General features: G+C 40.1%; 1 protein-coding gene across 2 annotated transcripts in view; it reads right to left on the reverse strand.

Moving 5' to 3' along the window:
• Positions 1-306: 306 nt before the first annotated feature.
• Positions 307-15,458, reverse strand: part of LOC115192102 (aspartate beta-hydroxylase domain-containing protein 2-like) — a 74,960-nt gene continuing 59,808 nt past the window's right edge. Inside the window, exon 6 of one of the 2 annotated variants that reach the window (XM_029750233.1) lies at positions 307-712. In XM_029750233.1, the coding sequence (XP_029606093.1) occupies positions 603-712 (110 nt within the window). In that variant the 3' untranslated portion in view covers positions 307-602. Of the gene's footprint in view, positions 713-6,048; positions 6,125-15,458 lie in introns of those variants that run through there. The other variant, XM_029750234.1, reaches the window with a different exon arrangement.

The raw sequence follows: 15,458 nt of genomic DNA on the forward strand, positions 1-15,458 counted from the left end.
ATCATGAGGTCACCTATCAAAAAGCTGTGATCGTCCCGCAATGTAATTTGTGTGTTTTTGAGTTTTTCTATTAACATAGTTCAGTCCAAATATATGTGTGTGCATGTGTGCAGTTTAAAGCAGCAAAGACCAGTTCTGATCTTAGATGACAGTACGTTCATTCTGTTTCTACACACTGGGCAAAACTGGTTGAATCAACATCGTTTACACGTCATTTCAAAAACAAAAAGTTCAATGTCATGATGTTGAATCAACTTGGATTCAAAAAAACAACATAAGGAAATGTAATCCTTTTTTCACCCAACTTTTTACCCAAATCCAATGACATGGTGATTAATTTATTTTCACATTGAATTCAACTTAGTTGACAACTCAACTAAATGTAAATCAAAACTAGACGTTGAACTGACATCTGTGCCCAGTGGGTAAGCTCCCTTTGGCTATTTGGACTGTTTCAGTGGATTCACTAGTAACACACAGTAATACTCGGTCTGGATGAACATTGAGTTTGAAGAGCACAGCCCTTGAGACTAGGTTTGGGCACCTTTCCCTCATATCAAAGAAGGATGGAACTAGAACATGTGCACAGTGGGAGTTGTAGTTCATTGTTCAGGGCAGAAAATGTAGTCCAGGGCCTGTCTTTCTGCTGCAGCCACATTTGGATGCCAGAGGTCCACACTGAAAATCACTCGTGGCCCGTCCTCTGCCACCCCTTCACGAAAAACAAAAACAAGAAAACATTATAAACTAAGGCCGAGATTCAATCAAAGACGTATTATAGAGCACTATAAAGCCGAAAATGAGCCTTTTTAAAGACATTTTCCCTGACGTTCACAGAGATTGCATTCATGGTAAGAATGTTGTATCAAACATAAATTAACTTTAAAAGTCTGTTATAGTGTGCTGCTCCGTAACCCACCTCAGATTCATTCCTGTCTTTGTACAGATAATGCACTTGTAATTATGGAGTTAGCTTCCAAAATTTAACAGAGTAGATGGGACTGTAACCAATGTTCACACACACTGCCAGAATTCTCAGTTGTCTGCGAAACTACTGCTTATTACCATCTAGTGCTCTAAAAGGCTGTCTTGTTTTATGGTCAGTTTTTTTCAAGTTCAGAACGAGAAAGTGTTAAACTAAATAATGGGCATGTACACTGAGTGTACAAAACATGAGGAACACCTGCTCTTTCCATGACAGACTGACCAGGTGAAAGCTATGATCCCTTGTTGATGTCACGTTAAAGAAAGATTTTTTAAGACTTGACATGGCTTGTGTATGTGTGCCATTTAGAAGGTGAATGGGCAAGACAAAAGATTTAAGAGCCTTTGAACGGGGTATGGCAGTAGGTGCCGGGCGCACTGGTTAAAGTGTGTCAAGAACTGCAACGCTTCTGGGTTTATCATGCTCAACAGTTTTCCGTGTGTATCAAGAATGGTCCACCACCCAAAGGACATCCAGCCAACCTGACACAAGCAGGTTGGGGCATGGATTGTAGAATCCATGCCCAACGAATTGAGGCTGATCTGAGGGTAAAATGGGGTGCAACTCAATATCAGGAAGGTGTTCCTAATGTTTTGTATACAGTGTGTTGTATATCAGCCTAATTGAGGTGTAGATTACATCATACATTTCGTACATCTAATGGTAATGTCCGCAATAGAAGCTGCTTGTGGATTTGTGGACGATAACTACTGTTCCTAGGAGGGAAACGAGGTACAACATACTATGAGGAGTCACGCTCTCGTGACTTTGGATGAAGGATCTAAAGTCAAACCTGACAAGTCCAATGAAATCCGCGCCTCGCTGGAAGCCCTGCCTTCTACATGTGAAAAGCATGAGGCATTGATTCATTCTTTCAATTTAATACCACTCTTTACAGAGCACAGGAACACCTGTACTTCATTTCCCTCATTCAGGGAAGAGTAGTTATAGTCATAACTAGGGCTGTTGTGATGACCATATTACTGCCACACCAGCAGTCATGAGTCATGACCGCAGTAAAATTCAATGTGACTGTTGAGCCATGGTAATCTTGTTTATGTACTCTGGACATGCATTAGTAGTACCCGACTTGCTAACTACCATCCGGTCCTAATGGACTGGTAATCAGGGCTCTATTGTCCCTCTAATCACTCTGAAATCAATACAAATGTAATGGAAAATAACATCAAACACTTTATCAAAACAGGCCTATTGTACTTTTTAAAACTCACCTTACTGTGATGATCAATTAGAAGTGTAAAACATGGTTGTTGTGGATGTGGTTTCAAAATGAAATTACATTTTACTGGTCACATGTGTTTAGCAGATGTTATTGCGGGTATAGTGAAATGCTCTTCAACAGTGCAGTAATATCTAACAATTTCACAACAACACACACAAACCTAAGTAAAGGAAGGGAATTAAGAATATATAAATACAGTTTAAGTCGGAAGTTTACGTACACTTAGGTTGGAGTCATTAAAACTCATTTTTCAACCACTCCACAAATTTATTGTTAACAAACTATAGTTTTGGCAAGTTGGTTAGGACATCTACTTTGTGCATGACATAAGCAATTTTTCCAACAATTGTTTACAGACAGATTATTTCGCTTATAATTGACTGTATCACAATTCCAGTTAGTTAGAAGTTTACATACACTAAATTGACTGTGCCTTTAACCTGTTATAGATAGGGGGCAGTATTTTCACGGCCGGATAAAAAACGTACCCGATTTAATCTGATTATTACTCCTGCCCAGAAACTAGAATATGCATATAATTATTAGCTTTGGATAGAAAACACTCCAAAGTTTCTAAAACTGTTTGAATGGTGTCTGTGAGTATAACAGAACTCATTTCGCAGGCCAAAACCTGAAGATTCTGTACAGGAAGTACCCTGTCTGACCATTTCTTGGCCTTCTTGATCATCTCTATCCAAAACAGGGGATCTCTGCTGTTACGTGACACTTCCTACGGCTCCCATGGGCTCTCAGAAGGTGGCAAAAAGCTGAATGGTGGCTTTGCAGGCCCTGGCTGAAAAACATTAGCGCATTTTGATAGTGGTCGATCAGAGTACAGAGACTGGAGGCGCGTGCACGAGTCGACCCCATGTTTTTATTCTTTCGTCTTTGAACGAAAACAACGACTCCCGGTCGGAATATTATCGCTTTTTTACGAGAAAAATAGCATAACATTTATTTTAAACAGCGGTTGACATGCTTCGAAGTACGGTAATGGAATATTTAGAATTTTTTTTTGTCACGAAACGCGTCGGGCGCGTAACCCTTTGTCACCCTTGGATAGTGTCTTGAACGCACGAACAAAACGCCGCTATTTGGATATAACTATGGATTATTTTGAACCAAACCAACATTTGTTATTGAAGTAGAAGTCCTGGGAGTTCATTCTGACGAAGAACAGGAAAGGTAATCAAACTTTTCTAATAGTAAATCAGAGTTTGGTGAGGGTCAAACTTGGTGGGTGTCAAAATAGCTAGCCCTGTGATGGCGTGCTATCTACTCAGAATATTGCAAAATGTGCTTTCACCGAAAAGCTATTTTAAAATCGGACATAGCGAGTGCACAAAGGAGTTCTGTGTCTATAATTCTTAAAATAATTGTTATGTATTTTGTGAACGTTTATCGTGAGTAATTTAGTAAATTCACCGGAAGTGTTCGGTGGGAATGCTAGTTCTGAACGTCACATGCTAATGTAAAAAGCTGGTTTTTGATATAAATATGAACTTGATTGAACAAAACATGCATGTATTGTATAACATAATGTCCTAGGGGTGTCATCTGATGAAGATCATCAAAGGTTAGTGCTGCATTTAGCTGTGGTTTGGGTTTATGTGACATTATATGCTAGCTTGAAAAATGGGTGTCTGATTATTTCTGGCTGGGTACTCTGCTGACATAATCTAATGTTTTGCTTTCGTTGTAAAGCCTTTTTGAAATCGGACAGTGTGGTTAGATAAAGGAGAGTCTTGTCTTTAAAATGGTGTAAAATAGTCATATGTTTGAAAAATTGAAGTTTTTGTATTTTTGAGGAATTTGTAATTCGCGCCACACCCATCATTGGCTATTGGAGCAGGTGTTCCGCTAGCGGAACGTCTAGATGTAAGAGGTTTTAAACGGCTTGGAAAATTCCAGAAAATGATGTCATGGCTTTAGAAGCTTCTGATAGGCTAATTGACATCATTTGAGTCAATTGGAGGTGTACCTGTGGATGTATTTCAAGACCTACACTCAGTGCCTCCTTGCTTGACATCATGGAAAAATCTAAAGAAATCAGCCAAGACCTCAGAAAAAAATTGTAGACCTCCACAAGTCTGGTTCATCCTTGAGAGCAATTTCCAAACGCCTGAAGGTACCACGTTCATCTGTACAAACAATAGTACGCAAGTATAAACACCATGGGACCCCGTGGCCATCATACCGGTCAGGAATGAGACGAGTTCTTTCTCCTAGAGATGAATATACTTTGGTGCGAAAAGTGCAAATCAATCCCAGAACAACTGCAAAGGACCTTGTGAAGATGCTGGAGGAAACCGGTACAAAAGTATCTATATCCACAGTAAAACAAGTGCTAAATCCACATAATCTGAAAGGCCGTTCAGCAAGGAAGAAGCCACTGCTCCAAAACCGCCATAAAAAAGCCAGACTACGGTTTGCAACTGCACATGGAGACAAAGATCGTACTTTTGGAGAAATGTGGCCAAACAGAAACTGTTTGGCCATAATGACCATCGTTATGTTTGGAGGAAAAAGGGGGAGGCTTGCAAGCCGAAGATCACCATCCCAACCATGAAGCACGGGGGTGGCAGCATCATGTTGTGGGGGTGCTTTGCTGCAGGAGGGACTGGTGCACTTCACAAAATAGATGGCATCATGAGGAGGAAAATCGTGGATATCAGTCAGGAAGTTAAAGCTTGGTCGCAAATGGGTCTTCCAAATGGACAATGACCCCAAGTATACTTCCAAAGTTGTGGCAAAATGGCTTAAGGACAACAAAGTCAAGGTATTGGAGTGGCCATCACAAAGCCCTGACCTCAATCCCATAGAAAATATGTGGGCAGAACTGAAAAAGCGTGTGTGAGCAAGGAGGCCTACAAACCTGACTCAGTTACACCAGCTCTGTCAGGAGGAATCGGCCAAAATTCACCCAACTTATTGTGGGAAGCCTATAGAAGGCTAGCCGGAACGTTTGACCCAAGTTAAACAATTTAAAGGCAACACTACCAAATACTAATTGAGTGTATGTAAACTTCTGACCCACTGGGAATGTGATGAAAGAAAAAAATTACCTCTACTGTTACTCTGACATTTCACATTCTTAAAATAAAGTGGTGATCCTAACTGACCTAAGACAGGGAATTTTTACTCTGATTAAATTTTAGGAATTGTGAAAAACTGAGTTTAAATGTATTTGGCTAAGGTGTATGTAACTTCTGACTTCAACTGTATATAGATGAGAAGTCAGAGCGGCATAGTCTAAGATACATTAGAATAGAATACAGTGTATACATATGAGATGAGTAATGCAAAATATGTACAAAATGATTAGTGACTGTAAACATTATTAAAGTCTATCAAATCCTAACTCAACGAAATGGACAGCGCTTTCTAAGGTGAGGATTAACTCAAAACACCCATTCCATATTAGCGCTTATGCATAGGTTTATGAGCCCAAGCCTGGAAGAAAAATCTGAATTAAAATGATTATTGTGCCATTATACAACACACAGCCTACCGCATATTAGGCATGGCAGAAAAACATCACTGATTTAAGATGTCTTTGGTACATAATTGGTCTATCCTTTTGAGTGTGGACTGTATACTGTAACCAGTCCATGCATACTGGATGAACTGGTTACCTTATGCTATGTTCCAAAATTTCTATCCATGAGTATGGGAGAGAATGTATAGCTCTAGGCGATACTGTTGATTCATTGATTGTGCAGGGCGGCTTACAGTTAGCCTACAATTAGTGAATTTGTATTTGATTTTGAATAGCCTAGTAATAGGGATTTATTTATATTTTCATAATTACCTTTAGCTACACAGAATATCTCACCACCATGCGTTTCCATCTCCTCCTCTCTGTCCTTTATTCCTTGCTCGAGCGTGCAGAAGGGCTGTCAACAGTTTAGTGAAATATGTTTAGTTGCGAAAACATGTTACTATTGATGTTCCCGAACAGATTTCACTTGGTTTCCCAAATTAAGCACTGGGTAGCTGCAGGAATTAGCCCATGGCATTCAGAGTTTGGGTGGAATATCACCTGTCGGGCAGCGAGAGCATGCTCCTCAAACAGTGTTTTATGCATGGAGTGAAATAAGTGTTCTTATATTTATTTTTCAGTGGACAGCTCCGCCCTAAAACCGAAGTAGCCTACAAAACGGACCGGCGGGAAAGCCGGTGACCTCCATTCGCTATTCTAGTGCATACAGATGACATATTTTTCCCATGCCCCTATTCCTGCCCATGGGCTATTCTAAATCTAAACAAATTTTACATATTAGTAAAGACAAGATCAAATTGAGAATAGTCTGATGGGTGAAAATATGATCACTTGATGAGAGAACAGCTTGCAAGCTTTTTTTTGCTACTTTCTCAAATCATCAATAGCCTATAGTCACTTTTATGCTTTTATGCTAAACATAACTTTACTAGCTCCATAATGGGAAAATATCCTTTCTATTTTATTCAGTTAAGTTCAATTATATTCTTCTTAATCATATAAAATAAAATATTGGCATATTTTGTCAGCTAACAAGCCTATAGCATGGATCATAGCAAGATAACATTCTGTAGGCCTACAGTAGGCAAACTCATATTCTGTTCTTCTGAACTACATTTTCTTCATATTATAATGTTTCATTAGGCCTGACTAAAATAAAGAATGGCTGTATTGTGATGGTTTATTTATTATAATTTTTTCAACGTAGATGTTCCAAAGGCGCCCATCAGCGGCGTGGAGGCCTGAAGATGCAAAACATGTTTATGTTGATTAACGGTCAATTACCATGAGACCAAAAGTCTTCTGCATGACAATAACCGGCTGACAAAATGTCATGACTGCCACAGCCATAGTCATAATGTGACGTTCCCTTTCAGTCAGTCAACTTCAGTACAACATATTATGGGGAAATAGAATTACATCCCATGCCGACCCCAAAGGATACTAAACCCTTCAAGATGTGGCAACCTGAGTATTGCGCACAAGGTGCGCTGCCTAGTGACTTTCCCCTGTCCCAGCCTTAAGCACACTGGGAGCAGTGACATCAAAGAGATAAAACCTCATAAAAGTGTGTGGTGATGCCCAACTCGCCTCAGCACAAATATCTCCTACAGTCAAATAATTTATTCCTAAAGGGGTCCTACAATTCAAAATCAATTAACTAAATGATCCATGGCATGACCATTTAAAAAAAAATGTATTAACTAACTCCTCCACCCTCTTCGGGAGGGCAAATATCTATATATTTTTTTTACAGCTTTTTTGCTATATATACATACATTGTACTTACATAACAATAATACATTACCAAACATAAGCTCTTTAATCCCAACCCTCAGCCACTCTCAGCCCATCCCACCTATCACCATAGACCACCCTCATTTGGTTTCCATGTGTTATATATTTTCAAATTGTGCTGTGATGTTTAACAACATTTTTTTTACCTTTCTAATCGTATATTATCCACAGATTGTGAGCTAAAGATTAAAACCTTTCCTATGAGTATTATTTATTGACTGACTAATGCTTTCCAAATCGCCCAACATTGCTATTTGTAAGGTTAATTTTAAGTGCATGTTGTGATTTTTAACCATTCCTGAACCTGTCACCAGAAACAACCTACATAGGGGCAATACCAGAATCACTTCACAACAAAATCTACAGAGCTGAGATTGTTCATTGCCCCATATATATAGCATTCTGTTGGTGGCAAGAATGTTATATAAAAATGTAAATTGAAAAACTCTAAGTGTTGAATCAAGTGTAGTTTTTTGTACCTGTCCATAAACCATGTGCCATGGAATTGGTACATCGAAAATCTCCTATTGATTTTGCAACCTGTATGGCGCAACTGTCAACATTTTTATCCTCAGATGAAACTGGTCTATTTTTCTATTTTTGGCAGTTCCTTTCAGCCAATTTGTATCTTTAATATATGGCAAACAAGTTCCTTACCTTCTCCCTTTTCCACTTTTCCACCTCCAGTTTTGTGGTAGTGCTGCAATCAGTTGGTTGTAAATTTGGATTGAGCAGATATTCCCATATATTTCCGATAACTGCACAATCATTCCAAGATGGCGTAGCAGTCAGACATGTGTTTTGTCTTATCCCGTCCTGTCCCGTGTAAATATCATTTTCTTGTCGTATATATTTTAATCTCATTTTCCATCTACGGACTGACTATACTCTCCTGCAACCCGGTTCACCCAATGTGGTACGGCTCTGACATTTTTATACTTTAGAACCGGAACCCACATCAGCAGCTAGCCAGCTAACTAGCTAGTAGTCAGTTAGCCACTGCTAGCGGTCTTCACCGTTAACTCGGACACCAGCCAGCCTCAGCTCGGTCAATACCTGCCAGTCTACACAGCGCGATATCAACCCAGAGCATATCGGACTGCTTTTTCTCTACCACATTTCCGGATTCCCACCGCAAGCTCTGAACCTTTACACCGGATCATCGCAGCTAGCTAGCTGCAATCCAAGTGGCTACTCCTGGCTAACGTCTCTGTCCCGAAGAAAGCACCAGTTAGCCTTGAGCTAGCCTCGAGCTAGGCCCATCTCCTGGCCAGCTGAAGAGGTCCACCAGCTAATTCTTGGGCTACAATACCTCTTTTGCCAATTGGCCTAGACCCTTTACTGCTGACACGGAGCCCCGCAGATCTATCACGACTGGTCTGCCGACGTAATCATCCGAGGTGGTTTCAACAGGCTCTTCCGTTGCGACATTGCCGAAGGCCCATCTGCTATCCCCGGCCCGCTAGCTGTCTGAATCGCCGTGTCTCCAGCTCGCCGATTGTAGTAGCGACTACTGAATCGGCTCCCTGACTCACCTATTGGTACTCATTGGACCCTATGATCACTCGGCTACACATGCCTCTCCCTAATGTCAATATGCCTTGTCTATTGCTGTTTTGGTTAGTGATTATTGTCTTATTTCACTGTAGAGCCCCCAGCCCTGCCCAATAGGCCTTAGATAGCCCTTTTGTTCCACCCCCCACACATGTAGTGACCTCACCTGGCTTAACTGGTGCCTCTAGAGACAAAACCTCTCTCATCGTCACTCAATGCCTAGGTTTACCTCCACTGCACTCACATCCTACCATACCCTTGTCTGTACATCTTGCCTTGAATCTATTCTTCCACGCCCAGAAATCTGCTCCTTTTACTCTCTGTTTCCGAAGCACTAGACGACCAGTTCTTATAGCCTTTAGCCGTAACCTTATCCTACTCCTCCTCTGTTCCTCTGGTGATTTAGAGGTTAACCCAGGCCCTGCAGCCCCCAGCACCTCTCCCATTCCCCAGGCACTCTCATTTGTTGACTTCTGTAACCGTAAAAGCCTTGGTTTCATGAATGTTAACATTAGAAGCCTCCTCCCTAAGTTTGTTTTATTCACTGCCTTAGCACACTCCGCCAACCTTGATGTCCTAGCCGTGTCTGAATCCTGGCTTAGGAAGACCTCCAAATATCCTGAAATTTCATCCCCAACTACAATATTTTCGGACAAGATAGAACTGCCAAAGGGGGCGGAGTTGCATTCTATTGCAGAGATAGCCTGCAGAGTTCTGTCAAACTATCCAGGTCTATGCCCAAACAATTCGAGCTTCTACTTTTAAAAATCCACCTTTCCATTAAACAAGTCTCTCACCATTGCTATAGACCCCCCTCAGCCCCCAGCTGTGAATTGATCGCCCCCCATCTATCTTCAGAGTTTGTACTGTTAGGTGACCTAAACTGGGACATGCTTAACACCCTGGCCGTCCTACAAGCTAAGCGAGAGGCCCTCAATCTCACACAAATGATCAAGGAACCTACCAGGTACAACCCTAAATCTGTAACCATGGGTACCCTCTTAGATATCATCCTGACCAACTTGCCCTATAAATACACCTCTACTGTCTTCAACCAGGATCTCAGCAATAACTGCCTCATTGCCTGCAAACGGAATGGGTCCGCGGTCAAACGACCACCCCTCATCACTGTCAAACGCTCCCTAAAACACTTCAGCGAGCAGGCCTTTCTAATCGACCTGGCACGGGTATCCTGGAAGGATATTGACCTCATCCCGTCAGTAGAGGATGCCTGGCTGCTCTTTAAAAGTGCTTTCCTCACCATCTTAAATAAGCATACCCCATTCAAATGTTTTTTTAACTAAGAACAGATATAGCCCTTGGTTCACCCCAGACTTGACTGCCCTTGACCAGCTCAAAAACATCCTGTGGTGTACTGTATTAGCATCGAATAGCCCCCGCGATATGCAACTTTTCAGGGAAGTCAGGAACCAATATACACAGTCAGTTAGGAAAGCTAAAGCTTGCTTTTTCAAACAGAAATTTGCATCCTGTAGCACTAATTACAAAACGTTTTGGGACACTGTAAAGTCCATGGAGAATAAGAGCACCTCCTCCCAGCTGCCCACTGCACTGAGGCTAGGAAACACTGTCACCACCAATAAATCTACGATAATCAATAAGTAATTTTCTACAGCTGGCCATGCTTTCCACCTGGCTACCCCTACACCGGTCAACAACTCAGCACCTCCTGGGCTAGACAATCTGGACCCTCTTTCTAAAATTATCCACCGAAATTGTTGCAACCCCTATCACTAGCCTGTTTAACCTCTCGTATCGTCTGAGATCCACAAAGATTGGAAAGCTGCCGCGGTCATCCCCTCTTCAAAGGGGGAGACACCCTAGGCCCAAACTGTTATAGACCCATATCCATCCTGCCCTGCCTTTCTAAAATCTTCGAAAGCCAAGTTAACAAACAGATCACCAACCATTTTGAATCCCACCGTACCTTCTCCACTATGCAATCTGATTTCCGAGCTGGTCATGGGTGCACCTCAGCCACGCTCAAGGTCCTAAACAATATCATAACCACCATCGATGAAAGACAGTACTGTGCAGCCGTCTTCATCGACCGGGCCAAGGCTTTCGACTCTGTCAATCACCGCATTCTTATCGGCAGACTCAAAAGCCTTGGTTTCTCAAATGGCTGCCTCACCTGGTTCACCAACTACTTCTCAGATAGAGTTCAGTATGTCAAATCGGAGGGCCTATTTTCTGGACCTCTGGCAGTCTCTGAGGGTGCCACAAGGTTAAATTCTCGGGCCGACTCTTTTCTTTGTATATATCAATGATGTCGCTCTTGTTGCAAGTGATTCTCTGATCCACCTCTACGCAGACGACACCATTCTGTATTAATCTGGCCCTTCTCTGGACACTGTGTTAACAAACCTCCAGATGAGCTTCAATGCCATACAACACTCCTTCCATGGCCTCCAACTGCTTTTAAATGCTAGTAAAACTAAATGCATGCTCTTCAACCGATTGCTGCCCGCACCCGCCTGCCCGACTAGCATCACTACTCTGGACGGTTCTGACTTAGAATATGTGGACAACTGCAAATACCTAGGTGTCTGGTTAGACTGTAAACTCCCTTTCCAGACTCATTAAGCATCTTGTTTGGGCACAGACCTGGATAGTATGACAGAACTCTGCATGCTATCTCTGCAGTAGAATGCAACTCCGCATTGGCAGTTCTATCTTGTTGGAAAATATTGTAGTTGGAAATGTCAGGATTTTTGGTAGTCTTCCTAAGCCAAAATTAAATCTAGAATCGATCCTTGACTTCGGCGATGTCTTTTACAAAATAGCTTCCAACACTCTACTCAGCAAACTGGATGTAGTCTATCACAGTGCCATCCGTTTTGTCACCAAAGCCCCATATACTACCCACCACTGCAACCTGTATGCTCTCGTTGGCTTGCCTTCGCTACATATTTGTCGCCAAACCCACTGGCTCCAGGTCATCTATAAGTCTTTGCTAGGTAAAGCCCCACCTTATCTCAGCTCACTGGTCACCAGAGCAACACCCGCCTGTAGCACACACTCCAGCAGGTATATTTCACTGGTCTTCCTCAAAGCCAACACTTCCTTTGGCCACCTTTCCTTCCAGTTCTCTGCTGCCAATGACTGGAACAAACTGCAAAAATCACTGAAGCTGCAGACTTATCTCCCTCTCTAACTTTAAGCATCAGCTGTCAGAGCAGCTTACTGATCACTGAACCTGTACACAGCCAATCTGTAAATAGCACACCCAACTACGTCATCCCCATATTGTTATTTATCTAGTAGTCCCGTGTGGCTCAGTTGGTAGAGCATGGTGTTTGCAACGCCAGGGTTGTGGGTTTCGTTTCCCACGGGGGACCAGTATGGGAAAAAAACATTTAAAAAAATGTATGAAATGTATGCATTCACTACTGTAAGTCGCTCTGGATAAGAGCGTCTGCTAAATGACTAAAATGTAAATGTATCATTTTGCTCTTTTGCACCCCAGTATCTCTACTTGCACATCCTTATCTGCACATCTATCACTCCAGTGTTAATGCTAAATTGTATTTTTTTTGCCTCTATTTATTGCCTTACCTCCCTAATCTTCTACATTTGCACACTCTGTACATAGATTTTTCTATTGTGTTATTGACTACGTTTGTTTATGTTTACTGCTTTGCTTTATCTTGGCCAGGTCACAGTTGTAAATGAGAACTTGTTCTCAACTGGCCTATCTGGTTAAATAAGGTGAAATACTTTTTTGAAATATGTGACATAACATATTTAACAACATCTATTCATAATATTATTTATATATATATATTTTTCCATTAATAATGTGTTTTTATTAATCAGTATATTTGAGTTTAACCATAACATTTGTTGTAATATTTGTTCTGTCTTTACTGGAGGATAAAACTGAAATTGTAACCAGCTATGTATGGCTTAAGAAAGGGCGATACTTTAAACAAAATTTCATTTTCAATTAGTCGGAAATGAGAAGTTGCAATCTGTATGAAGGCAAAAAGGCAATTTTTGAACAAAGGATGAGCCTTTCTTAATAATCTATGTATGATTGAAGCTTTAAGTGAGAGATTTAAAGCTTTAATATTTATTCATTTTAGCCCCCCCAAACTCATATTCATTATATAAATAGGCACATTTAATTTTGTCTGGCTTAGCATTCGAAATAAAATGAAATATTTTTTGCTCATATGATTTAAAAAAAAATGTTGTCATCTGGAGTAGGCAGTGCCATTAATAAGTAAGTAAACTGTGATAGGACCAAAGAGTTCATCAATGTGATTTTTTTCCAAAAATAGACAAGTATTTACCTCTCCATGGTTGCAGAATCTTATCAATTTTTGCTAAGTTTTTATTGAAATTGTGGGTAAGTTCATTTGTATTTTTTAGATGTGAATACCAAGTATGTCTACTTCACCATCCACCCATTTTATTGGTAAACTACAAGGTAGTGTAAACACTTTTTTTTAACGATCCAATTAGGTTTTAGTCCAGAGGCTAAAAAGTGATCAAGATCTTCAATGAGACTGTGCAGGGATCCAGATTGCGGACTTAAGAAAAAACTTGAGTCATCGGCATGCATTGACACTTTTGTTTTTATCCCCTGGATTTCTAACCCCTTGATGTTCTTGTTGGATCTAATTTTAATAGCTCTCATTTCAATGGCCATAATAATAGATATGGAGACAACGGAGAGCCTTGTTTTACTCCTCTTAAAAACTCAATATTTTCTGAAAAGTAACCATTATTTACTATTTTACATCTGGGGTTGCTGTTACATAACTTTAACCCAATGCATAAGAGATTCACCCTAATTAAAGTAATCCATTTATATATAAATTCTAGTCGTAATTTATCAAACACATTTTCAAAATCTGCTATGAAGACCAGACCTGGTATCTTCGATGTTTCATAATGTTCAATTGTTTCAAGTAATTGTCGTCTATCTCCAATAAATCAACCTTGTAAAAAAACTGTATAATCAGCATGAACAAAATCTGGTAAAACCTTTTTTATTCTACTATGTGCTATGCATTTCGCCAGGATTTTCACATCACAACATTGAAGTGTTAGAGGCATCTAGTTTTTTAAATGGACTGGATCTTTATACTTACCACCTGGCTCCTGTTTTAGTAGTAATGAAATCAGACCTTCTTGTTGAGTACCCAAAAGTCTACCATTTGTATAAGAGTAATTAAAGCATGCTAATAAAGAATCTTTGAGTACATCAAAAAAGTTCTGATATACCTCTACAGGTATTCCGTCAAGACCTGGTGTTTTTCCAGACTGAAAAGATTTTAATGCCTCAAAAAGTTCCTCTTCTGTAAGTTGGCCTTCACACAGGTCTTTCTGTAAATTTGTTAATTTGACATTATTATTATTATTATTATTATTATTATTATTAGGAAAGGAAAACATGCTTAAAATATTTTGCTTCCTCTTTCAAAATATAATTTAGTGAATCATGATAACTCCATTTGTAACAAGTTTCTGTAAATACTTTTTGGTAGAATACACTATGTTGAAGATTCAAGAAAAGGTGTGCATTTTTCACCATTTTCCATCCAATTCGCTTTATTTTTGTAAGACATTACACTTGATCATTCTTGAGTAAGTACCTCCATTTCTTTTAGTTTTTTCTCTAAACATTTTGTGCCTCGATAGTACAGTTTCCATTACCATGTACCTGCGCTGTTACTTCCTCTATTTCCATTATTAGTCTAATCTCTTTTGAGCTAAACTGCTTTCGTTTTAATGATGAGTATTGTATTGAATGGTCTCTAAAAGTACATTTGAAAGTGTCCCATACAATAATGGGATCTGCTGTACCTATGTTGTACAAAAAAAGTCAATTATGAAGTATTTTGTCTTAGTTAAGAACAAATTGTCATCCAATAGGCTTTGATTAAATTTCCAATATCCCCGTCCACGTGGAAATTCTGTAAGAGTTATTGGGAGGCCAATTAGATGGTGGTCCGATCGCATTTGGTCTCCGATTAGTACTCTTTTTAGTTTTGATGCCAGCTAGAACGAGACTAGGAAGTAATCAAGACGGCTAGCTTGATTAAGCCTCCTCCATGCATATCTCACTAGGTCAGGGTTTTTCAACCTCCATATATCCGTTAGTTCTAATGTAGTGCTTGAGGGTGATAGTTTGTAGAATGATTTCCTTTATGATCCATTGAGGTACTTAAAACCATATTAAAATCTCCCACCATAATAATAGATTATTTCGTTGCTTGTGAGCTCAATAGATTATATATATTTTTGAAAAAGTGTGGATCATCATTATTTGGATCTGTTCGCAGTTCGCACAATCGGATCAACATTTATACTAATTAATACAATCACCCCTTTTGAGTTTTTGC

This window comes from Salmo trutta, chromosome 4, assembly GCF_901001165.1.
Source record: "Salmo trutta chromosome 4, fSalTru1.1, whole genome shotgun sequence".
In the NCBI taxonomy this organism is placed as follows: Eukaryota; Metazoa; Chordata; class Actinopteri; order Salmoniformes; family Salmonidae; genus Salmo; species Salmo trutta.